This window comes from Drosophila biarmipes, chromosome 3R (genome assembly GCF_025231255.1).
Source record: "Drosophila biarmipes strain raj3 chromosome 3R, RU_DBia_V1.1, whole genome shotgun sequence".
NCBI lineage: Eukaryota > Metazoa > Arthropoda > Insecta > Diptera > Drosophilidae > Drosophila > Drosophila biarmipes.
In genome coordinates, this window is record NC_066616.1 from 28,339,706 (window position 1) to 28,363,144 (window position 23,439).

The 23,439-nt window shown below is 42.3% G+C and overlaps 2 protein-coding genes across 3 annotated transcripts in view; one reads left to right on the plus strand and one right to left on the minus strand.

The window, feature by feature from the left end:
* LOC108024534 (uncharacterized) overlaps positions 1 to 21,423 on the plus strand; it is a 35,374-nt gene extending 13,951 nt beyond the window's left edge. The window contains exons 2-5 of one of the 2 annotated variants that reach the window (XM_017094500.3): positions 3,679 to 3,732; positions 17,916 to 18,849; positions 18,904 to 19,208; positions 19,605 to 21,423. In XM_017094500.3, coding sequence (XP_016949989.1) covers positions 17,979 to 18,849; positions 18,904 to 19,208; positions 19,605 to 21,062 — 2,634 coding nt within the window. In that variant the 5' untranslated portion in view covers positions 3,679 to 3,732; positions 17,916 to 17,978 and the 3' untranslated portion in view covers positions 21,063 to 21,423. The remainder of the gene's footprint in view (positions 1 to 3,678; positions 3,733 to 17,915; positions 18,850 to 18,903; positions 19,209 to 19,604) is intronic. The other variant, XM_017094501.3, reaches the window with a different exon arrangement.
* Positions 21,424 to 21,562: 139 nt separating this feature from the next.
* On the minus strand, positions 21,563 to 22,884 carry LOC108024538 (gamma-interferon-inducible lysosomal thiol reductase). Its single transcript, XM_017094506.3, has 4 exons — positions 22,625 to 22,884; positions 22,064 to 22,354; positions 21,859 to 21,996; positions 21,563 to 21,754 (listed from the first exon to the last, which is right to left on the minus strand). The coding sequence occupies exons 1-4, from the start codon at positions 22,724 to 22,726 to the stop codon at positions 21,644 to 21,646; spliced, it is 642 nt and encodes a 213-aa protein (XP_016949995.1). The 5' UTR covers positions 22,727 to 22,884; the 3' UTR covers positions 21,563 to 21,643.
* Between the last annotated feature and the right edge of the window lie 555 nt (positions 22,885 to 23,439).

Below are 23,439 nucleotides of genomic sequence, written 5' to 3' on the forward strand. Positions count from 1 at the left end.
TGTAAACCTAAACGATCAATTTACTTTTTCTGAATACCTTTGAATCTCTAGTTCTCAAGTTGTTATCATTAAAATGTATACAATATATAGAAATCATTAAAATTCATAGTTAAATCCAGTTCACATTACTGATAATTTGCAGTCATTTGGGCTCACTCAATATATACAAGCTTCGTGTAATGTGGTGCAATCATTTTAGGGATTAATCGAACCCATTTCTCCAGTTCTATGAGTAGGGCATTAAGGAATCTGCTTATTGCCCTCGTTTTGTAGCTCAATTCTGCGGTCAGAGTTGACTGACAGTTCCCAGCCGAATGTCAATTATGGCTGGGCCCCCGACTGCCCTTCTGACTGCCAGTTGTTTTCCATTCAATTATTAAAATTAGCCCTGGCTGGCTAATTGTTGAAAGATGTAATTAGAGCAGCTCAGACCCAGTCGGAGACAGATATAGAGATACGTGGGCTAAATATCGATAGAGCAGCGTTCTGGAGAATCACACAACTGGAAAAGACTGTCAACGATCTTTTGTCCAAAATCTGGAGACGACCTGGCAGGTAGCGAGATTCTCTAGTGTTTGTAAAACGCATTAAGATATTACCGAACCACCCTCATATTTCGACGGACGGACGGAAGTCGGTGCGGTCATAAATATCTAATCTTTATGGACAGTGGGAATCAAAGAACTTGACTTGTTTATGCCTCCTCGATCCCCTCCGCGTCCCTATCCCGCCACTAATTACTTGTCTCGGTCTTGGTCTTGGTCTGCTGGGGCATAACAAGCCAGACATTCCATTCCTTAACTCAAGATCAGGATAAGATGTTTTGAGAGTTCGGCGTGTAAATGCCTCGGAGTCCTGGCCAAAGGCATTCAAATGCAAAAGGTAGAGCAGCGCGGCCACTAAATAAAATCATTAAAAATAATGAACGCACTTCCGCTGCAATTGTCGGGGTCTTAGAACTTTACACAACATTAAAATGAGGCAGCCGAGGAGAGAAGCCGTCTTTGTGGCTTACACGGGGAAAAATAAAGGAAATTATGAGCTACTTTACTTCAGGTTTTCCCAACAACATTTATAGATTTAAGGCCAACCTCCAAGGGTCTGTAGATGATACCTTTGAGGTAAAATTTATTTCTATGGTTCAGATCCATTCTTATATCTATGTATATCTGTACTTGCTCCATCAGAACCCTTTTGTAAGTTGGAACTAAATATATTTTCGTACTGTGTAGTGGAATATACTCGTAGTATGCCGCACAAATTAAAAGGTAGAAGTGTTCCCTCCCCGAAACCCAGATCCCAACTCGTTGTCGAACCCGTTGTTGGTTGTTCGCTGGTTCGGCGGTTCGGTTGTTTGGGTTGTTCGACTGTCGTGAGTGGCCCGGCAATTGCAATTACATATGTAAGATTGTTCTCAGATGCCGCCGAGGCCCGAAAGGAAAACGACGTGGGGGCATGGTGAAACGGAAATAAAACTCACTCCTCCCTGGCCGCAAAAACAAAGGCACTGCTGGTTACTCGATTGTGGGGGCTGGACGACACATATAAATTATCAACGACGCAGCCCCAGCAAAGCCCAACCGGGGGCTCCACGGCTCTCTAGTTATGCATAGATACAGATACAGATACAGAATCAGAATCATGAAGGTTGCTGCCTTAAAATGGGCCCCGATACACAGGTACAGCCTACGCCGAATGGAGCTCATCGTTTATGCAATTGGTTTATGGGCCAGATACTTTATAGTTTATTGCAATCGATGTTGAGACGAGCTGAGGTTGTTGAGTCAGTGGGGAAAGTGCGAGCAAGAAACTTAAAAATTTTAGAAGAAGCATTTAGTATACCATATATAACTAGTTTAATTCAAGCAAAACAAACTTGTAATCAGCTAAATCTTGAGGTCTTTATTCGTTATCCAAGGTTAGCAGGCTCGGATTAAATTTGTATAATATGTACCAGCTCATTATTGTGCCATTTATATTTTGTAAAACTAGAAATACAGCCTGGCAATGTAAATAAAATGAAATAAAATTATTTACTTTAGTTTCCCAAGCGGAAAATCAGGTGTGACGCCTTGCGAAGGTCAAGTCGCGATCATTACTCACAAATCGCTTTTCGTCTGGGAAGTTATTTGCTTAATAATAATAAATAAATAAAAATTAAAGGTCGAACTTTAATCAATCTTTACAAAGCCTTTCTATGGTCATAAACGGCTGGGTAATCACCATCAGTCACTCGATATTCTTGACCATAGAAAATGATTGATGGCTCTATGGGCAAAATTCTAGGTGAACTATTATGTTAATTGATTGTAAAATTCAAACTTAATGCCAGAATCAACCTTTAAACCTGTTGAGCGGCCGTAATATCGGCAAGACACATTACCCCAGCGTGCATTTTCCCCGGCAGACTAACAGTCGAATCCCCGCCGGGAATGGCATGTCTGGTGCTGTCGAGTGGCTCCAAATTGATTTACCATTCCGGGTGCCATCATTATATCTGACCCAATTGCTGGCGGGGAAGTGTGACACATTTCTGGTGGCAAAGATCAATTTGGCTCGGCTTCGGCCGGTGGAAATGGACCATGGCCAGTTCCGTCGCATTGGCTTCGCTGCGGAAAGTTAACTGGGAATGGGTATGGGGATTGGAATCGGAATCGGAGTCGTAATAGAAATAGTAATAGTAATGGGAATGGGTCTTTGGAGTGTGGCGCGGTTTAGTTGTTCCGTCTGTTTGTTTACCCAACTGCTGAACTGTTGAGACAGTGGCAAAGTGCGGAATCATGTTGCGGCATTTGTTTTCCCTTCTTTATTTTAAAGTGTAGTTTTTCTCTTATTAGCCCTGCTCTCTGCTGGCTTATTTGCCCAATGACATCTTCGAATGGCGCCTGGGCAGAAGACAAAAACAAGGTCAGGCCCAGAACTTTCGAAAACAAAACAGAAACTGATAAACTGAAAAAATACCAGAGGAGATTCGCCGAAACGGCGGGAGAACAAACAATTTGTCAGGGAGGGGCCCCCATTCGCAATTTGTATCTGTAACCGGGAGATATTCGCGCTTTTTCACACCACTCTTCTGGGTTAACGTCAGCGTTAACCCGTTTGCCCGGCCAATTACCCCGCCCCATGAGCCAACATGAATATCGCTTAAAACAGTATAAAAGTGCCTCGACAATTGCTTGATTCATGACTAAAGCAGCTGGAGAAAGACGAGACCCAAAGAGCAACCTACATAAAGAGTATCTCTCTGCTTTTGAGCCTCTGCATATTGTATCTTGTATCTTCTATCTCGCGATGTGACGCATCCGAATTCCCAGCGCAGAACTGCAGCTTGAAGTTTTCCTCTTGGCGCTTGATTGCTCTTGATTGGCCTTTGTTTTTTCGCCTTCTCTCCCATTGTGCAAGTTTTGATTTCGCCTCGGCTCGCGTTTTGATTTGATTTCTATCTGTGGGTCTGGGGCGAGTGTTTATTTTCATTTTCAATAAATCGCTCTATAATTGCACTCCGGGACGGGGCGGGGTATTACCCAACCCAAAACCCCCTCGATGTGAAAGCTGCCGTCAAATTATCTCATTTCACGAGGCGTGTGAAACACTTTTTGATCTTCGCATTTCCAAATTGATATATCTTTTGTGTTTTCATCAAATATTTTAATGGTTTCTTTTGTTTATCTCTTGCAGGCCATTCCGCAAGGCACTCCCATAAAGCGCTTCGAGATTTGTGGATGTTTTCAGGTAACTATTAGTGTACTATATTTATATAAAATTCCGAAAACCCCAAGAGGAACCATAAAAACAGGTGTATACCACCCATGACTTACACAGCTTGGACCACGTCCCACTCGAGTGCAGCTAAGTGGTTCGAACACACTATTCATAACTCGTGTGCCATTAAGGCCGGAGGCACGCAAACTTTCGCACGGCTCACTGCTCGCATTGAGAACCTTAAATATGGGTCAATTACTCGTAGAGAGTGCGGGTAGGAAAACAAATTTCTTACATAACTGTTGACGTAGTGCAATTTAGTGGTCGTAAAGTATCCTACAAATGCGTTGTGGGGTATGCTAGGCTCATATGTATGGAGATACGCCCTAATTCGGCCAATAAGTTTCTAAAAATGGTTTGATATTTTAAGAATCGTATTAGCTTTATAAGGTATACACAGCTGATATATGGAGATGTTAAACCGAAAGCATAGTAACTTTCTTTTACTTTTCTACCAATATAATACTAGGAGTATCTTGAAATGTTTAGATATTTTAGGAACGGATTAAGCATTATGAAATACACGATTTATTTTTTGGTTCTCACAATATATCTTAAATTTCTTAAAATTTATAAATGTTTTAGTAATGTACTATGATAGTAATTGGTTGGTTTAACAAAGTATCTATCGAAGGAGAGTTATTTTGGTACCCCTAAGTAGTCCCTCGAAAGTATTCTTTGTTTCTAGCTATTTTAGTTACTAAGTAACCCCAAGTCCTTAGCCTTAGTTCAGTTCTAATTGCCGCTAGTCATACCCGCATTCGCACATGGAGCCAGGCGACCAGAGCCTAACTGTTGAGTGGCAGTTAAATGCTAATTTGCCGGGCTGACTGACCGTTGCTGACTGCCGGCTTTGGTTTTTACAGCTCTTGAGTGCTCACTGCCACTGCCTTTCAGCGCAGAATCGCGTCTTAATTGCACCGGCAGACCCATTTCGGAGTTGGCCCTTTTAGCCGGCCTTATTTTTTGCTCCCTCTTAACTTACTTCTGCCGTATCGATTGCGAATCCACGCACATGAATTGAGGTCGCCGGAGATCAACGATCTGTATCTGTATCTCTGTCTGTTCTCGTAACTGCTCTGGGTTTTGCTCAACCGATCGATACTTTTTCTCCGTAACTCTGAGAGCTCAATGCAAATCTACAACGTTATTAAATCAAACATATACTTGTTCTTTTTGACTTCATGCCCGGCTGACTGGCATCGATAAATCCTCGGGTTTCACAACATTAAAACTGCATTCGAGATGGCTGTCGCTGGCAGATCATTGTTTCGTGATCGGGCCTTAACAATGTGAATTTGTCAACGGAAACGATCTGCGACAACGAACAATTGCTCACATGCAATGAATATAATTTGTTTAGATCATAAATTTGCGTCATTTTCGGCGGAACAGTGTGGCTTTTGAAACTTATCCGCTGCAAAAATAGTAGGTAACCCATTCGCAATAACCTTTAGTTGCACAATTTCCCCCACTGATTCCTGGCAATTAACTGGAAATCGCACTTTTCCCATTCCTCCTCAACTTGGCTAACTAAGCTGCTTTGCTTAATCGCCTTAATAAAGCAAATCCCTCTATTGATCACTGGAAATAAAATCAAGTTTAAATATAATCAAGTTTATCAGACGTAAGCCAGCGAACTTTGAACTTCAGCAAACAATAAACAATTCGGTTGGCCAAGCCCGCGAATTTATTGACAGTTTTGAATATTTTTCGCTCATATGTAAATGCGAATTGGTAAACAACCTTAACAATGAAATGCCGAATGACAAAATATGGTGTAATAAATCAATCAAAGATAGGTTGTGACAGTGATTCCCGGCATTACTATTAAATTTCATTTGAGAATGAGCAATTAATGTATAACAGGGTGTTTTTTTTGGATGATTTTGTTTATTATTTATAGATCTATGAATACTCTTACTCTTTTTTTTTGGTATTACTAAGTCTTACTTAATATACACTCTAAAAGTAAGAACTAATCCCCAGAAAAAACAACTGAAATAGAACTTCTAATGTTTAAACCTAGAAAACACAGATGTATCTTTCAGATACTATCTTTTAGTTTCAAAGACTTTCCCCTTTCCTTGTGAATACAATTATTTTCGCTTCACTTTTACTCATCACGAAAAGAATCTGAGAGGCTGTAGTAAAACTGTGCCATCTTATCTTAGTCTCCGCTTAATTTCCACTTGCGTTTTTGCATAAAATTTTATGTCGTCGCGCATGGACATGGTTTTGGAAGATACGTATTTCGGACTCAGCTTGGTTTTCACCTGGCCGCGGCACGTACTCATTTGGATAGACATTTGACACATCGTCACCTGACATGTCAGGCCGTCGGTTTTGGGCACAGTGAGAGTTTTCCCCCTGCCAGCTGGACGCACAGAAATTCTTGCAGTAAAAGTAAATGCGATTTGGGAAGAAAACGAGCTCAAGTTCAGACAGCAGGTGGCAAATTGTTTTGGCACATGCCAAAAGCTAGAAAAAGCGAACCAGCTTCTGCCCAGAGCCAGACCTGTCTGGATTCGCCAACAAGATGGAAATAAAACCATTATAAATTCATTAACCAGCAAAATCTTTGATAATTATGGCCTGGCCAGGTGGGGAAATCGCTATATGTGCGTCAGCAAAAAGAACAACACTTCTTTATCCCCGATCTGCTCGATTCGTTTGATCTGGACAACCAACTAGCCAAACCACAAAAATGGCAAAATGGCCCCAGGTGATAAGTTCATTTATTTATCTCTTATTCCTGCGCTGTTTTTTCTTTTAATATTTTACCCGACGCGTGCTTCTTGGGCTTTGTGTTAATTCGTAATAATTAATTTGAGAATGAGAATGTGCAGAAGCCGCAAATGAAGCGAGGCTAATAAATTATTTATGAATCTTGGACACGACAAGGGAATGCGGGATTTCCCAGATACAAAACTAAAAAACACAGATTGAAAACGTTTCTGGGAAATAAAAGTGCCATTGAAATTATTTTAAAAAACCCTGTTCAAGTTGTGGCTTGGATTTTGGTAACTCAGCTGTAGATAAGTTATAGAAAACGGGTTTTCTCGCTGATATTCTAGTGTTTCCAGCTAACTTTATAAGTACTTGCCTAGTAGATACTTATCTGATTTTGTTGCTAGACCTTAGGATTTTATATTCCCTACTTCTGCTCTACAGATTTTCAAGGTAAATTTAATACTCCTTGTAATATTTGCTTGTTTCTTATAACTTTTACTCATCAGGTTTGCAAAATTGTTGATAATATCATAAAGTTTCGGGTGGATTTCTTTTTATAGGCCTTGTAAATTCCCTGTTTGTTCATTTGAATACGTTCAATATAATTAATAGCCAGTTTTCGTCGAGTTGCCCACATTTTGCGGGGCTGGCTTTCGATCGTTGCGCTGGATGCACAATTACTTAGCCAAACGAGTGAGGCAACTTCGGAATACCTCGAATCGCATTTAGCCAAACACGGAAGATGCCACCCTTCCCACATAGGTTTTACATGGCCGCAAAAGTTGCGTGTGCATTAGACTGGGTTTGTGTGCCTCGAAATCGCATTTGATGCAATTACAGCTGCGGCAAATCGGTTGTCACGGAGCTCCATTTAGGCAGCCTAATAACCGGAACGGGCCTCTAAATATAAGATCCTAAATTAAAATGGCAAAAGCAAGTCGAAAATCCATTTCATCGGTAACCCTTGTCATGTCATTTATTTTTAAGCCATTACTTAACGTTTTTATTATTAGATTTGCCTTTGCATGATGATTGCCTCGAATTCTAGGGGAAATTGCGCACTTACAAGGGTTCTGACGTGGCTTTAAGTGATTCCAGGCTTTAAACTTAATATCTAATTAGGTAATCGTGCAGTGGGGGCTTAAAACGCTTATTTAATAAGTACACGGGTCAAACAGGTACTATAAAAAACTTTCGTATTTATATTTTTCTTGATCAGTTTAGATATCAAAGTTATTATATACATTTTTTTAATTTCGAGGAATTATGTGATAAATTCTTAGTATTTGCTGTACATTACAAATATTTATTCAAGAGCTGTTGATAAGAGAAAACTCCTGCAGTATTGACCTAATTCATTAGAATGTTTAACTCGCAGAAAAATATACTTCAATGGCTAATTAATTCGCCATCATTATCATAAAGCCTTTTGAGAGGGTTCTAAAAGAACTTACTGTTGACTCAAAGTCTCAAGATTTCGACCATATTTGCTTAGTATTGTATCACTTTACTTTACTCGTTAGCTTAATCAATGAAAAAAAATTGATTTGTGTTTTAGCGTAGTGCCAAAAGACACATTATCGACGCATAAATCAAAAGCAAGTCACTTAATTTTAATTTAATTCGTTTTCATTGTGTCACATATTTTATGAAACTTTTTTGTTGCTTAGTGAATTGATTTCGGCATTTGGCAATTTTTCCTTCAAATTAATTTCATGCGCATTTGTTTGCCTGGAGTTTGTTTATTTATTATTTTTCGTTATTGAAATTGGAATGGCAGGTGGAATTTGTAAGCAATTTGAACGTTAATTGAAATTCAATTCAGGTGCCAGAGGAGCAGGCAAGGTTTTAAAAGAGCATCAGGCAACTTTTGAGCCAATTACAATGCAAAATATCGACGTTTATATACTTATATTTTGTGAGATGCATTTAAATTGTCTGAGTAACGTCAAAGCGGACTTAAACAAATATGCTAAAAAAAATTGACTTATTTATTCAGAATATATTTGCGTTTCAACAATGCTAACATTCGTTGGCATATCTGTATAAATACAGCAATTATTCAACGAAAACAATGCCTAAATAAATACCCAAAAAAAAGTTTGCCTCACAAAAATAAGAATTGTAAATATTCTTGTGTTTTTGTAATTTTTTGTTTATTTCATAAAAAGGGATACATTTTTTTTTTACTTTTTATGAGGTCAATCGTTGGCATTTTTTAGCCTTCCTCTCGTATCTCGTTGGACTTGTTTTGCCATCAATCAGTTGCCACAATCAACCGCTGAAACACTGAGACACAAGCCAGATCGCAGACCCGTAGAACCCTTCCCTCGAGATCCCTAAGGTTTCTTCTTAACCCGGTCACATGGTCACCATGCGGTTTGCCAGATGAATGCATTTACCAGCCCGGCCCAGCCAAAAAGATACCACAATCCAAACAAAAAGCCTCAAATGGTACATTTTTAGGCAGCTGCTCGACAAGCCAAAAAGAAAAAAAAACTAAAAAATTAAAATACAACCAAACAAAATGCTAGTTTTTTCCACAAAAATTTTCTCACGTAACAAGTACACCAGCCAGACAAGGAGCGGGAAAAACTTTTTCAGAAAACTGAAAAGTCCGACAAGAGCCGGGCCAAGTAATTTACTTGGGCACTGAAAGAAATATAGTATCTTTTAAGGTAAATAATATTATACTTATAAAGAAAATAGTTCCTTCATAAGAGAAAATCATTAGAGATTAGTTTTCTTAAGAAAATAATACATTGATATTCAGATTTTTGAAAGTATTAAAGATTAGAGAAAGTAATTTACAACTTTTAAATATATAATATTATATTTAAAAAGTAAGTAACTATTTAATCCTTAGATTGATACAAAATGTGATATACCTTTGTTTTTGTATGTTTAATTACAAATCAAATGGTTTATATTTTTATAGAAGAAAGGGTTTACAAATTTATTTCTCCCAGTGCCAAGCAACTTGTTGTTGGCCAATTTTTTGGCGTCTGCGCAATCCATAAGAGGGCATTAAAGCCGCTGCTGCTGTTGGCCGATTCTAAATATCAGGCAAGGCGATTGCAAGTAGCCGGCCAGCAGAAACTACAGCCTTGGCTAATGGCCAGTCAACGGCAACTGACATGGGCGATATCGGCCAGCTCCAACAGAAGTTGGCCAAAAGCCGAGCTTTTAATGGCTCGCTGGCTCAGCGGCTCAGCGGCTCAGTCTCCGTTGGCCTTTCCCTGCATGTGTGCCTGCAATTTGGCGGTATGGGTATGACTAAGCCCTGCCCGCTTATCTTGGCCAAGAATTTGACTGTTGCTCTTTCCAACTGCCCAGGCCCAGGCCGAGCATTTTCAGTGGAAAATTTTCACACGAAATTCAACAAACGCCCGTTAATTGCTTGACAAAATAGACCTTTTCGCGAATAAAACGTCGATAAACAAGCGAGTAAATAGCCGAGAAGAATTGGCATTGGCCGGCCAAATTATCATTTTGCACAATCACCTCGATCACTTCGGTGTCAGACACTTGTCTGTCTGTTATTAAGGGTGTCACCGAGAAACACCCATGGGCGATCTCTCGATCTCCGGCGAACAATCGGCGATGGGTGAGAAGTAACAAATTACAAGAATCCACAAAGTTGCGGCTATTCGTCGGGTTTCTGGGGGCCCTCACAAAGCCAGTTCGCAGCTAGATCTTGAATTTAGATTGTAATGACACAGGTATCGCCCGATTGGCTGCTAAATATTATTTTAACATCTCCATTGTTGGAAAGTAGAAGGTGGTTTTCGGTTGTTATAGAGTCACACACTCCATGTTCTTATAAATTCATTAGATCTATGGTTAAAACATGACTTACCAGCAAATATTTAGAACCAGTTTTTAAAGAAAATATTTGTTCTGTCACTTTTATGACTTTTGTTTTATATCCAGCAGATTTTCCACATATTATTCCATTATTCAGTTTGTTTATTGGCTTAGAATGTACTATTATAGGGCGCTTGAAATTACTAATAATTGCTAATTGCCATGCAGACCGCAAAATCAAACTTTATCTCTAGATATCTACAGATACTAGTGGATTTTTATTGCCAAACACTTTGTTAAGGAAAACGTTTGCTTGGCGGGAATTTTCCTAATCACAGTTTATGGCCGGAATAAAAATGAGCACAAGCTGGGCAATAAAATACCGAACAAAGGTTATTCCGACTATCGGGCATTGTAAAGACCTCCATTCAAAGCCATGGCCAACTGCGAAAGTTTTCCCCCAGCAATAAACAAATTGATTCCGCTAATATGTGTACAATAATAATATTTGCCTGCGTGAGGTAACTCTTAATTTCGAATGCAAGAATTCCGCACCCAAATGCCCATTTATTCACAAACATGTCAAGTGTATAGCCATGGCTGGAAACCAATAATAGTAATGATGTGAGCCCTTCGGCCGGGCATGAAGTCATCTGCGGGTGCCCCAAACAATTGGCTAACGTCGCCATACCTTTGCCACTTAATCGGAAATTGTAAAGCGATTCCTTCTCCAATTGCGGATGAAAGCCGTTTGCCCAGCCGACCATCCCGAACCCTTCTTCATGGCGAACCTCCGCCCCTCGACTGTAAATATTTGCCCATCTGCGGGCGATTAATTTTCACTTTCCGCTTATCGAGGACAACCTGCCCAACCTGTCCCGTGTAATCGTTAGCTCTTTAATGGATTCTGTTAGAATAATAAATTCGATTCAATCAATTCTGCTGATTTTTTTCTCTGTGCCAGTGGCCTTACCTGTTCGACTTGCTGTTGCGCCGTTCAATCGGCATTAGTTATTATTAATCGATGATGCTCACGCTCCTCTCAACCGATAATTGCGCTTAATTTTGTTAATTTAATTTTGGCCACAATCAAGTGTGTGTGCCCTGGCATTCCTATTCGGCGGCATTATCTAGTTTAAATTTGCTTTTCGATTTTTGTTTCGATTTCGTTGCTTAGCATCGAGGTGATAAATAAGCCTGGAATCGTGTCCGAGCGTTCTTGAGCCTTTTATTTATGGCATCCATCATTAGACGCCGTCATGATTTGAATGCATAAATAGACGGCCCGATCGGGATGTGGCTCTCTCTGAATAATAAGGAGTTTGGCCAGAGTGACCGGCTTACCAAGCCGCCAATACCAGTTCCGTGTTTGGAAATACTTAGACTTTGTTTACCAAAGCATTGCCTAACCATTGGGGGATTAGTGGAGGAAACCGAAAATATCTATATGACTTTTCGTCGCCCCAGAGAAACGCTTTCTCACACACAAACGGTCGGTCTATAAGCCCGGCATAAGCCGATAATTGTAATTCCTGGCCAACTTTTACCGCCGCAAGCTCTCCGGACACATAGAGCTCCCATGATAAGATTGAAAAAGTTTAATTAAAAACAGCAAATGAAGCAGGCCACAAAGCCAGCATAAAATCGAATCGAACTGCAATATAAGCTCGAAAGTAATGTGATAATCACTGAAATTTGGACAAAAGTCAGGGGGTCTCATGGGGCTTGTAATGAGGTGCAGTGTTAGGAGGTCTCTAAGATTATTTACTAAAATATTAATCGATTAGTAAGGTTGATTATTTTAATAAAGTTGAAAAAAATGTATAAAACCCATATTACAATATTTTTCTCTCTTACAAAGTAACCACACTATGTAATCCCATCTTAAAAATATTTTAATTAATCCCAGCCTTAAAAAGCACTGTTAATTAATTAGTAATTAGTGAACTCCCCTTGGCGAGGCAATAACTTAGAGAATGTTTTGTGCTTTTCGGCTGGCAGGTGGTCTCGCAAGCTGCAGCGATTGCCAAACCGAATTGTTGCAATTTCTGCAGTGGAAGAGGAAACTTTGCAGTGTTGCATGGTGGCCTGTGTTTGTTGTTTTGTGCTGCATGCGATTGTTATTTTTGCCGGCCAAGTTGCAGTTGTGTAAACGCATACAAAACACACATTAGGCATCATTTTGCATGTTTAGCATGTTTTGCATTTTGTTATTGCTCAGACGGCATTTTTCTGGCCGCCAATAAATTTGGCGAGCCCATGTTGTGGAGTGCACTCAAAGGTTTTTTGCGGGGGCGGGGGTTCCTACCGATGACAAACAATTTACATGGGTTTTTCAGAGCCCCAACCTCTTGGCACGCCCCCTGCAAATGGCCCATTGTATCGTGACTGGCGACAAGTGTTTGGCAACAAGCCGCCGTCGAAGTCGGCAAATTTATATGGGAACTTCTGCGTATTGCCCTCTGTTTGCCCGATAAAAACCTGCACAGTAATTAGCAAAAATATCACAAGAGCTTAACTTTCACCCCAAAGACACACACACACACAAATTGGCCCGGGGCACTTTAATTAAATAATTTTCAGGCATAAATATTTGCCGAGTCTTAGGCAGATTATTCTTTTTAAGCCCCATTGTTTGTCTCCCTAAAAGGTTTTAGATTTTTTCCATTCTGCCAGGCAAATATGCATAAATTATAGTTGAGAATTGGGGGAGAAGAAGACATTGGCAGTGCACTGTGGAATTTTTAATAACATTTTCGACTTGATTTCATTGAACAAAAGAGCGAAAATGTAACCAAAATGATGTCAAGGCATTCACTTTCAAAAACAGCAAGAAATTTTAATAAAACACAAAAAGTAAAGAGGAGAATTACGCAGGCATACAAGATACATATATAATTTGTAAGACAAAAACCTGCTGCGGCTGCTTCAACTCAATTAGCCCAACAAGAAGTGAAAAAACAGCAGCAGCAGTAGCACAACATATAGTATTGTGTTGGTTAAACTTTTGAGCCCCCATTAAAGTCGGGGCCCCTGAACCCCCTCTATGGACCCCATTAAACCGAATCATACTCCCGGCAATCTTGTGAACTTCTGATGTCCGACACTAAAACATGTATATATTATTTTTTCCGACGCAGTATCATTTTTCTCCAGCTTTTTGTTCTTTCTGCACACTTTTTTATGGCATGCTTTACTTTATTAGCTGTCTATAAACGAAATTAAAGCAAATTGTGGGGGTTTTTACACTATTAATTGCCTCCTCAGATGTTTGAGCTTAATGCCAAATTCATGTGAATTTTTCTTTATCGCCGGTGTACCCCCCAAAAAAAAGTAAAAGAAAAGGCCAGCAAAAGTCAATGTCATTTGTTCCTTTGTTTCACTGATGAGATGAGAACTGAATTTTAAGTTTGTTTCCAAAATGAGTTGGCGAAGGAAGGTTGGGGAGTTGGATTTGTAATCCGAGGCGATGGACATGTATGATATTGTGTTTTGCGCACTCAAAGTTCTTAGAAAATCATTAGTAAGCCCGGATATCTAATGATAAATTCGAGGCACATGGTAACTAAAGGAAATACATATTTATAAGCTATATAATTCTATTATAATATGATATTTTTTGCATTTTACAATATGTAAATGATCTTATAAGAGTAAAAAGATTACCTATCTGAGCTCTGATTACCAAGTTATCTTCATTTTTCTACCTGCAAGAATGCCATTTTTCTCGGCCATCTGTCTAACTGAATTATAACAATATCGATGCTGGCTCCAACCCGGTTCTGACTCGTTCTGAGGTGTGTGTTGCCAATCAATTATCGGCAATACAATTCTATACAAATTTATGCCATGCATTATGGTTTATTCATTGGCTCAATTAAATGCATTCCAATGCGTTCGCACGTACTGAGACGTCAGAAAGGCTTCCTGCAACTCACTCTCCTCCGAATTTCCCCCGATCTCCCCGATTTTTTCGCATTTTGGTAGGCGACAGCCGCACATGACACACATGCCCAAAATCCCAAGTAAAAATACAAATAAAAATAAAAATATCCGACGATAACGAATTGCGAAACTGTTTAATTTAGTTGCGAGTCACTTTTTTCGTATTTATTTTGAGACATTCTTGGCTGCTCGAGCCGAGACTCCAAGCCCGAGATCTCGGCGGCAAACTCTGAATTTACGATTTATTTAACCTGACATTGGCGGGGGAGTCGAGAGGAGGAGGCTTGGAGAACCACACACGGAGGACCATGGCTAAATTGATATTTATGTGCGAGGGGGGCCCACACTAAGCAAACATTAGAATCAGCTTTTCAAACTTGCAGTTGACACAGTTTATGCTAGACAAGCCGCCAACAACCAGCAATCGGTGCACCTGAGCCCCCAGGCAAAGGTATTCAATTAAAGTGGAGCCTCTGAATGTAGAACCAAGGTGCAGGAAAACTACTATTCACTTCCATTCTGATAAAGGTTATCCTAATATTTATTTACCATTTTTTAAATAGATCTAGAGATTACCAGAAGTTGTTTTTTAAATAAGAAGGCTGATCTTATTATATTATTATTTATATATCCATTATGATAGAATAAATAAATATCTCTAGAGATTATCCGAAATTAGGTTTTAAATAAAAAGGTTGAAGGTTATTATATTTTATTATTACTTAATGAATAGTACCTTCTATCATAATGAATATATAGAAGATACTATTACATTATGTTTCACATCATCGTAGAAACATTATCCTTTTGATAAATGAAGTCTGGAGGTTAAATGATGTTTGATAAAAGTCTAACTTATAAGATAAGACCTTAAAAAAAATAAAAATATTTAAAATCAAGATACATCTCTTGACTGTAGTAGTAGTATTATTTAATATAACGCTTGTAAAGTAACATTTCACAGATTTGGGCTTTCTATCACTTATTTGTTGTCTAGAAAAAATCCACCTTAGCGCAGCTCGACTGTATCTCCCAGCAGGCCCTCGTCGCCGCGCTCTTAACAATAATAAATTGCATTTTCTGTTCAACTCCGCGGCCTGGCCTATTGAGAACTTTCAAGTGTTTGGTCTCCAAACAAATAGCTCCGATGTTGTTTCTGTGGCTTTTGCATTTCAAGCAGCCTGGGAAACACCGATCCCAGTTCTGGTCTTTGGAACATGAAGGCAAATTTAGCTGTTAACAGTCAACAAATCAAGAAAAACCCGAACACGAATGCTTAAAAATAAATTTTGATAAATGACTGGGCAGTTTCTCTGCCAGACATTGTCTTCCATTCAGGCTGGACAAAAGAACTCGAGTCGAAAACAGAAATAGAAATATCAAATAAATAAATTAAAAGCGTTTACCTAATTATACCATAGGATGATCAATCAAAAGTCCCACATTGTTACCAAGGGAAGTGTGTTGTATTAGGTAAAAGTTTGCATTTTTTATTAATGATGGCCGCAAATTACAGTGTCACTTTCGAGTCATTAGGTATTTATTGAGCCAGCACAAAAAGTTCTTCTTGGCCACTAAAATGGCATCGCTTGTGGAGGAAGTGGTTAAATTTCTCCCTCATCAACCGCTCCTGGCCTCGCATCCGCAGTGGAATGATATTAGCATTTTGCACACCAAACCGAAAACTGTCCACATGGCAACACTTCCTCATTACGCTTTTTGCATTATTTTTTATCGCTCTTTTTTATTTTTATTTCTCTTATATGTAGTCTTTTTTGTTGTATTTAATTTTCGTATTTCATTTAATGTGAGCTGCTGGCCGCTTAAAATGCGCGCTCACGCACAATGCGAGTCTCGAGCCTCGAGCAATTATGGCCAAGGGGGAAAGACCATTCAAAAGTGGGCGCAAGGCATAAATGATAATGGGTGGGGCAGGGCAGGGCACGGCTGGGTACAAAACAATAATTCAGTTTTTTACTCTTTTTTCTTAAATACATTTTTCTGTTTACCCTTTCTTGCAAATTCAGCGCGCTTTCTTTACAAGGCGCGGAGAAAACGAGTGGCAATGACGATGGAGTTGGCCAAGTCATTGCCCCAAGGGATCGCCCGAGTTGGTAGGGGGCGTAGAGGCAACTACTGGGCTTTCTCACATTCATTGGGTTGACATTTGCATTAACAGATGCGAATACGGGCAAAACATTAAGGGGCGTCCGAGTCGAAGACTGGGAAAAAGTGAAAGCCAGCTATTTCATTGACGACTCCCCAAAGACACCTGCAGACAGCCAAGGTCATTGGTTGGACAGAGAAAAAACGTCTAATGATATGGCCATTGTGGGGCTGGGCCCACAGTTTGCTCCGCTATAACAACCATATCGTTTGGTTTATTTGATATTGGCCATATCGACTTCCTATGAATTCGCTGCGCCTGGCAATTGCTTGCCACTTGGCCGTAAATTACCATAAATTCCAGTCCGCAGAACAGCTTAATATTTATATTTCTAAATCACGAGCACGACTCTCTGCGGCGCTTTATGGAGTGGGGCATAAAAATCAGAACCGCAAAATGGCCAACTAGATTAGATAACAGGCAGTTGGCTAAGGCATCTTGGAGGTTACCTGCTTTTCGGGCCTTTAATCGCCGATCGGCCAGGCACTACGTGAGTGATTAGCTGGGAAAATCGACTTGCAGGGCTGTTTGCCCAACTTTATTGTGTTTTAATTACGCCTCTCGCCGCGCGATTAAATGTATAAATAGCCAGGTAAGCGAACGGAATGCTGACTTTGTCGCCCCACAACTGCGACGTCTAAGTGCTGTTCGGGCATTTAATACCCCGTACTTAATGACTCTTGATAGTTGCATCTTTAACTGGCTTTTTAGCACACAATTCGCCGTCTAAATAATGTGAAAATGTTGAATGCACAAAGGCATTTTCCAGCTAACATGGCGCAAAACAACAGAAAACAGAAACTGAAATAGTAATTATAATACGGCAAACATTTGCATATTGTAAGAAAGGAAAAAACACTTTACAGCTGCTGCCGAGTGTTAATCATGGGGTAATTTATTAGTCAGTTGACACTTTTTGGCCGCAGTTGCGGAAAAACACACTCGAAATCGGGTGTGAATTGGCGGCAACGTTGGGAGTGCGAATTTTGTGGCCAATGATGGGTGAAAGTGGGGTTGTAGGGTCCAATTTTAGGCCCTCTAAAACCCATTCATAAAAGGTAAAAAAAAGTGTGTTAATTTCGAAATATAAAACAAAGAATTTCAAAACTTAAGGAATTTGCTAATCAATTATAAAGAATACAACAATATTTCCCTGAAAAAATATGTGTCACTTCGCATAAGCATGCAAAAACACAAAGAGAACTTGGGAGATATGAAATATTGGAACCACTTAGTCATTTTAATAATTTGTAATAAATATAATCTTGTATATTACAATTAAAAATGTTCAAGCGGAAAGTGAGGTTTTAACACAGTAATTTTCCTGTGTTGTTTGGGTTTTTAATCGAGTGCTAATTGGGTGGGCTACCAATTTTCCAAATGTGATTCCCAAAAGGAATTATTGAGCAATTACATTTTTAACAGGCTAATTTACGACTTTTTTGGATTTTTTATATGATAATGCTAATTATATTAATTTAAATTATTTTCTATCTTGCAGATCTTTTGTAACATGCTTTCAACCAACGCTCATTGATTGCTTACATCGCGGAGTTCGGTCAACATGGCAGACAGCAACACCAAATCCCCAATGGAGCACGCTTCCGAGGGTTGTGACGAGGTGGACTTTATAGTGGCCAAGCACAACAATAACAACGATTATGAGGACTTGAGTGCAGTGAGTCAGGCGGTGATGAACACCAAAGGAGCTGCAGTGGAGGCAGCCACAGCCGCAGCAGCAACAGCCGCAGCAGCAGCAACCGCAACAGCAACACCAACACCAAACAACGAACCAAACAGCAACACCCTGAAGAAGGCCAAGGAGCGCCGCACCCTCTTCCACTTTGGCAGCAGCAGCAGCAAGAAGCTGAGCCAGAGCAAGTCACAGGACAGCCAGCCGGAGGCCGGTAAGGAGGCCCCGTCCCCGCCAGCTCCGCTGCCGCCGGTGCCCATTGGAACGCCGCCGCGACAGCACAAGTTCGTGAAGAGCAACAGCCTGGCCCGGCTGCTGGGCAACACCTACAATGCCAAGAAGTTCGAGAAGCAGGAGCAGAAGCGCCTGGCCAGCTCCGAGGGCGGCAAGTTCAACACCTACAGCGGGCGGCGTGGTCGTGGGGGCCCCTATCTGGAGCGCTTCAAGCGCGTGTCCAAGGAGGATGGCGATGTGGCCGGCGAGGATGACTGCGTGAGGGTCACCAATGTGATCACCCTCACGACGGACTCGCGGGACCTGCTCTACGGCAGCCGGCAGGAGCATGTGGGTCGCACTGGTGGTCACGACCAGCAGCACGATCAGCTCAGCTCCAAGGCCATTCGCACGCTCACCCGGAGCCTGGGCAAGCTGTGGCGACGCACCCACAGCGTGGACATCAGCACTCCGGATCCGGAGTTCAAGGTTTCGTATCTGGGCAATGTCCTGACCGGCTGGGCCAAGGGTGAGTCCATCTGAAATCACATAAAGAAACCATACTAATCTTGTACGTTTTCAGCAGGCGAGGGTTGTGTGGAGAAGCAGCTGAACACCTTGTGGCGCAACTACACCCAGCACTCCAAGCCGGACGTGATCATGCGACTGAAGGTGTGTGCCTCGGGGCTGAAGGCCACCACCCGGCAGCACGGGCTCACGGAGTACTGGGCCCACCGAATCACCTACTGCTGCGCGCCGAAGAACTATCCGCGGGTCTTCTGCTGGATCTACCGCCACGAGGGCAGGAAGCTGAAGCACGAGCTGCGCTGCCATGCGGTGCTCTGCAGCAAGGAGAAGATCGCCCAGGACATTTGCGACACCCTGAGGGTGAGTTGGGGCTACCGATTCGAGTCTTAAAAGAGTGGAGTGTGCCTTGGGGTATTGTCTCTTGAGTAACTGGGGTCTCATGTAGTAGGGCTATTTTTAAACCACCAGATTACATTCAAGTGGTTCCGTATTTCAAATCAAGAGCGGGAATAACCATGACAAACTTTTTATTTTTATCAAGGGATTTTTTTTGCTGGTATTGTGCACCAATGTATTGTACAATCTTTAAAAAGCTTGTCAAGATTAAAGTATTTTTTGCTTAAGATCATCTTGGCGGATGAGAAAGTTCTTGAATATTCTTGAATCCCTAAGGCCTTAGGACACTTCCTCCATTTGCCCTACATAAATATATTTTATAACCATTTCTAATCTCCAATTTTCCCTCTTATTCCCTAGGAAAACCTGGAGAGCGCTTTGCGCGAATTTAAGCGCGAGAAAATTCTGAAGCAAAACGCTCGCCTGAGTTTGGCCAACGCCGTCTACGACAACCCGAGCTTGCCGCGCCGCAAGATCATGCTGAGTGTGGGCGGCAACAACTACCGACCGCCGCTGGAGCGCTCCAAGTCGGCGCCCAAGCTGATGGCCATCGAGGAGGCCATTGGCGAGGAGGAGGGCGACGAGATCGAGGACACCAATGAGCCGGAGATGATGCCCTGCTGTCAGAAGGACTCGCTCTACCCGGCCATGACTCTGGGCAGGCGTCGTTGCCGTCGCGGCCATTCGATTCGGCGGACAGGCAAGATCCAGTCCTCCTCGCCCTGCTGCAGCTCGCACATGGCGCAGAAGGAGCTGCCCCAGGAGGAGGCGGTGGCCGCTGTGAGCAGTCCCGGCGCCGATGGATCCGATTCGGATGACTTTGAGAAGCTGTTGAAGTTCGACACGACTCTGAGCAACGAGTTGTTGCCGTACTTCGATATGCAGCTCCACAAGAACAGCAGCCAGAGCATGGTGAGCCTCAGCGATCTGAAGGAGGAGGAGGGCGAGCCCCTGAGCCTGCTGCCCACCATCAACAGCGACCCGAGTGCGGATCCCGAGGCGGACTACAATGCCGAGGATCATGATGTGGCCGCACCGCGACGCAATGGCGTCTGCAGCGACGGCGAGGAGGATTTCCTGGACGATGCGGACGACCACTACTTCCGGCATGCGGCCATGCTGACCATGCTGCACCGCAGCTCGATGCGGAAGATGAGGGCTGGGGAGCAAGCGAGCCTCAAGTACCGCCACCAGGCGCAGTCATCGATCTCCTCCAATGCCTCGAGTTCGACGACGGCCAGCACTTCGGCGGCAGCGGGCGGCGGATCTAACCAGCAGGGTCTGGCCAGTCCGGACAGCGACGAGGGATCGATATCCAGCGGCTGCGAGACGGCCAGCACAGTCACCAATGCCAACCATGAGGAGTTCAACGGCAAGCGGGACAGCGATCCCGGCCAGCTGGAGCAGTCTCCGGACTTGGAGCTGCAGCAGGCGCAGGTGCTGGAGCAGATGATGATCTACCAAAGACTGGAGCAGCAGCTGCGGAGCAACAGCGGCGATGCCACCAACTACAGCAGCTCCAGCAGCATCACGCTGAAGCGCAGCAATTCCGGCAGTGATGAGCTGGATCTGGACAAGCAGGAGAGGAGTGACCACCCGGCCGAGGACTCCGACAGCGATGAGAGTGGGTATGTGGAGTTCCAGGAGAAGGAGCGACCGGGCCAGCAGCCGCTGATCAGCGAGGCGACCGTAACTCTGGCCAAGATTGCGACCGTGAAGCCACAGATTCCCCCAAAGCCGGCTCCCCGGCGCTCGCTGAGCCTCAATGCTGCCACCGGCACCTCATCCGCTGGCAAGGCACCGGGCACCGCCGTCTGAGGGAAATGCTTTAATCACAGCGGAAACCGAAACCCGTCTACAAATTGTTATTTCTGCACACCCGTCAGCAAACACAGCAAAACACAAAGTGCAAGAAATTGAAACCCTAGTTGTAGGTTAGCCATTAGCACTTAGTCGATAAGTCATTTGTTGTTGGTTCATCGCGAGGAAGACCTAACGATATTCCCATCCATTTCCCATCCCATCATCGATATGTGCCCCCAAATCCAAAAATAATGAATTTATATTGTACGCCCCTGTAAATAAACTAGACGCCCTAAGCACAGCATGTACTATATATATCCACACGATTGTAATTGATGAACTGTATCTTACGTACCAATATAAATTATTATCTGAATGATGTATGGATTTATTGAGGAAAATTATGAACAAAAGTCCTGTAAACTAGTCTGAAGACCGATTTTGTAATGGTTTTCCTCCGCGACCTTTTTGTTTCACACAGTTTTTTCCATACCAATCCCCTTTGGAGACAGACATTCTTGTTCGGTTAAGAAACCAGTTTCTGAATTTTAATTTCATTCCAAACTTGAGGCAGTTACATTGAACATTTAGCAGATCTACTGGCAGATTGTGCTGCTGCTGGGCAGCAAGTTTTGTTGACGCAACATGTAGCAAACCGTGCCGCGGAAATCGCGCAGCGAATGGTCCTGCAGCTGCTGATCGAAGACCTGTTGCATGTGGAAATAAATAAATACGAATTCGTAGTATGAGAAAACCAGTTGAATGCATTCGATTACGGCTGCGTTCGATTCGATCGATCGCGGACACTTACGCCATTATACACGATGGTGGGAATGAAGCTCGGGCTGTACTGCTTGGTCACCAGCTCCGCCTGCAGCTGCAGCTTGGTGCCCGTCTCGCTGGACAGGCAGTGGACCACGTCGGTGAGCAGGCCCGCCTCATTGGCACACTGCGGATGGGAGGTGCAAGATGTTGTTGGTGCAAGTACCGCTCGGTCAGTTGGGCAAACAGCATACCTGATCGATGCGGGAGTAGTCCGGAGCCAGCATCTGGCAGACCACGAACTTCACCTGGGCCGCCTGGTTGCCGGTGCTGTTGATGACGCAACTCTGGAGGCGATTGCCCTTGCACTCGGCCGGGCCGTGCTGGCAGTGGAAGATGGCTCCATTGCGCTCCGACTGCGACTTGCCGAAGGGCACCAGCAGGATGTCGATGTAGTCCTGGAACTCCTCGTAGACGGGGCCCAGCTGATGCATGAAGTTACGGCTGTCCGGGCACAAGGACTCGTAGAGCAGCGTTATGTGGAGCTGTGGGAAAACAAATTAACTTGAAATACTCAGATAAAATAAGAAATAATAATCCGATTAGAATCATATTAGAATTAAGTTCTGTTCGCTATAGATGCATTATTCATTTCTGTTTTCTCTATAGATTCGGGTTGAGAAGTCATTTACATAAGAGTTCGGTTTAAATGTTAAACTTTAAACTTTTTATTAAAGGCAATGTCTTGATAAATATCAGATATTATGGTTTTATTTGTTAGCCTTAAGCTTTCTTTAAGAGTCCCCAAATCAAACCTTGTTCGACTGTCGCTTTTCTCGGGGCGCATCCTTGACCTCCGCCCAGCCAAAGGCCAGGATCAGGAGTAGACAGCTCAAAGCAGTGGCTAGCTTCAGCATCTTTCAGATAGTGTTTTGAGCAAATCGATTGGCCTTCGATGAGGTGGGAGAATGAAGGTGCTTTGTGTGTCCGTTGGCTTGCCCTCGCGAATGCCAAGCCCAAGTTTATGCGACCGTCGGTTTCGATTTTAGTTCAACAACTGAGCGCCGTTTTGTCACATTCGGTGCTTAATTTCGGCCAGCAGCGCGCTGAAAAGGGGAGAGCTGTTTTACCACCTCTCTTCGGCGTTCTCACAGGTAAGCCGGTTTCTTGACTCAGCTTATTTCGTAAAAAATAAACGCTTAATTCACGGATCCACATATAGAAATTCACACCATAAGCTAACTACAAATATTAGGGACCAAGATCAATGTTGACTTATTTTGAAGGTTTATAAACTACTCATATTTTGTGATATAAACTTTTAAAGGCGGCAGAAATTATTAAAAATTTTAAAATACATATTCTTTCTTACCTGCTTCATATCCAATTTGAGCTGTTCTTTCACTTCACCGCACAATTGCTCAAGAACCAAATGAAATGTATATATCTGCCATATTATAAAAGTCAAAAAAATACTTAAAAATATATTCACACTTAGTTTGTTCATGATTTTAATAAATATGGCTGCTTGGAACTGAATTTTCCGTTTAAAATTAAATTAACTTTCACGGCACCGTGACAAAGGGCAATTTAATGGTCATCCCGATTATGTTTGCTAATATACAGTATT

Coding starts and splice junctions, on each gene's coding strand:
- LOC108024538 (XM_017094506.3), bottom strand. CDS start 22,726: ATGCTGAAGCTAGCCACTGCTTTGAGCTGTCTACTCCTGATCCTGGCC. Junction 22,355..22,624: donor AAAAGCGACAGTCGAACAAG/GTTTGATTTGGG, acceptor GTTTTCCCACAG/CTCCACATAACGCTGCTCTA. Junction 21,997..22,063: donor ACTACTCCCGCATCGATCAG/GTATGCTGTTTG, acceptor TCCCATCCGCAG/TGTGCCAATGAGGCGGGCCT.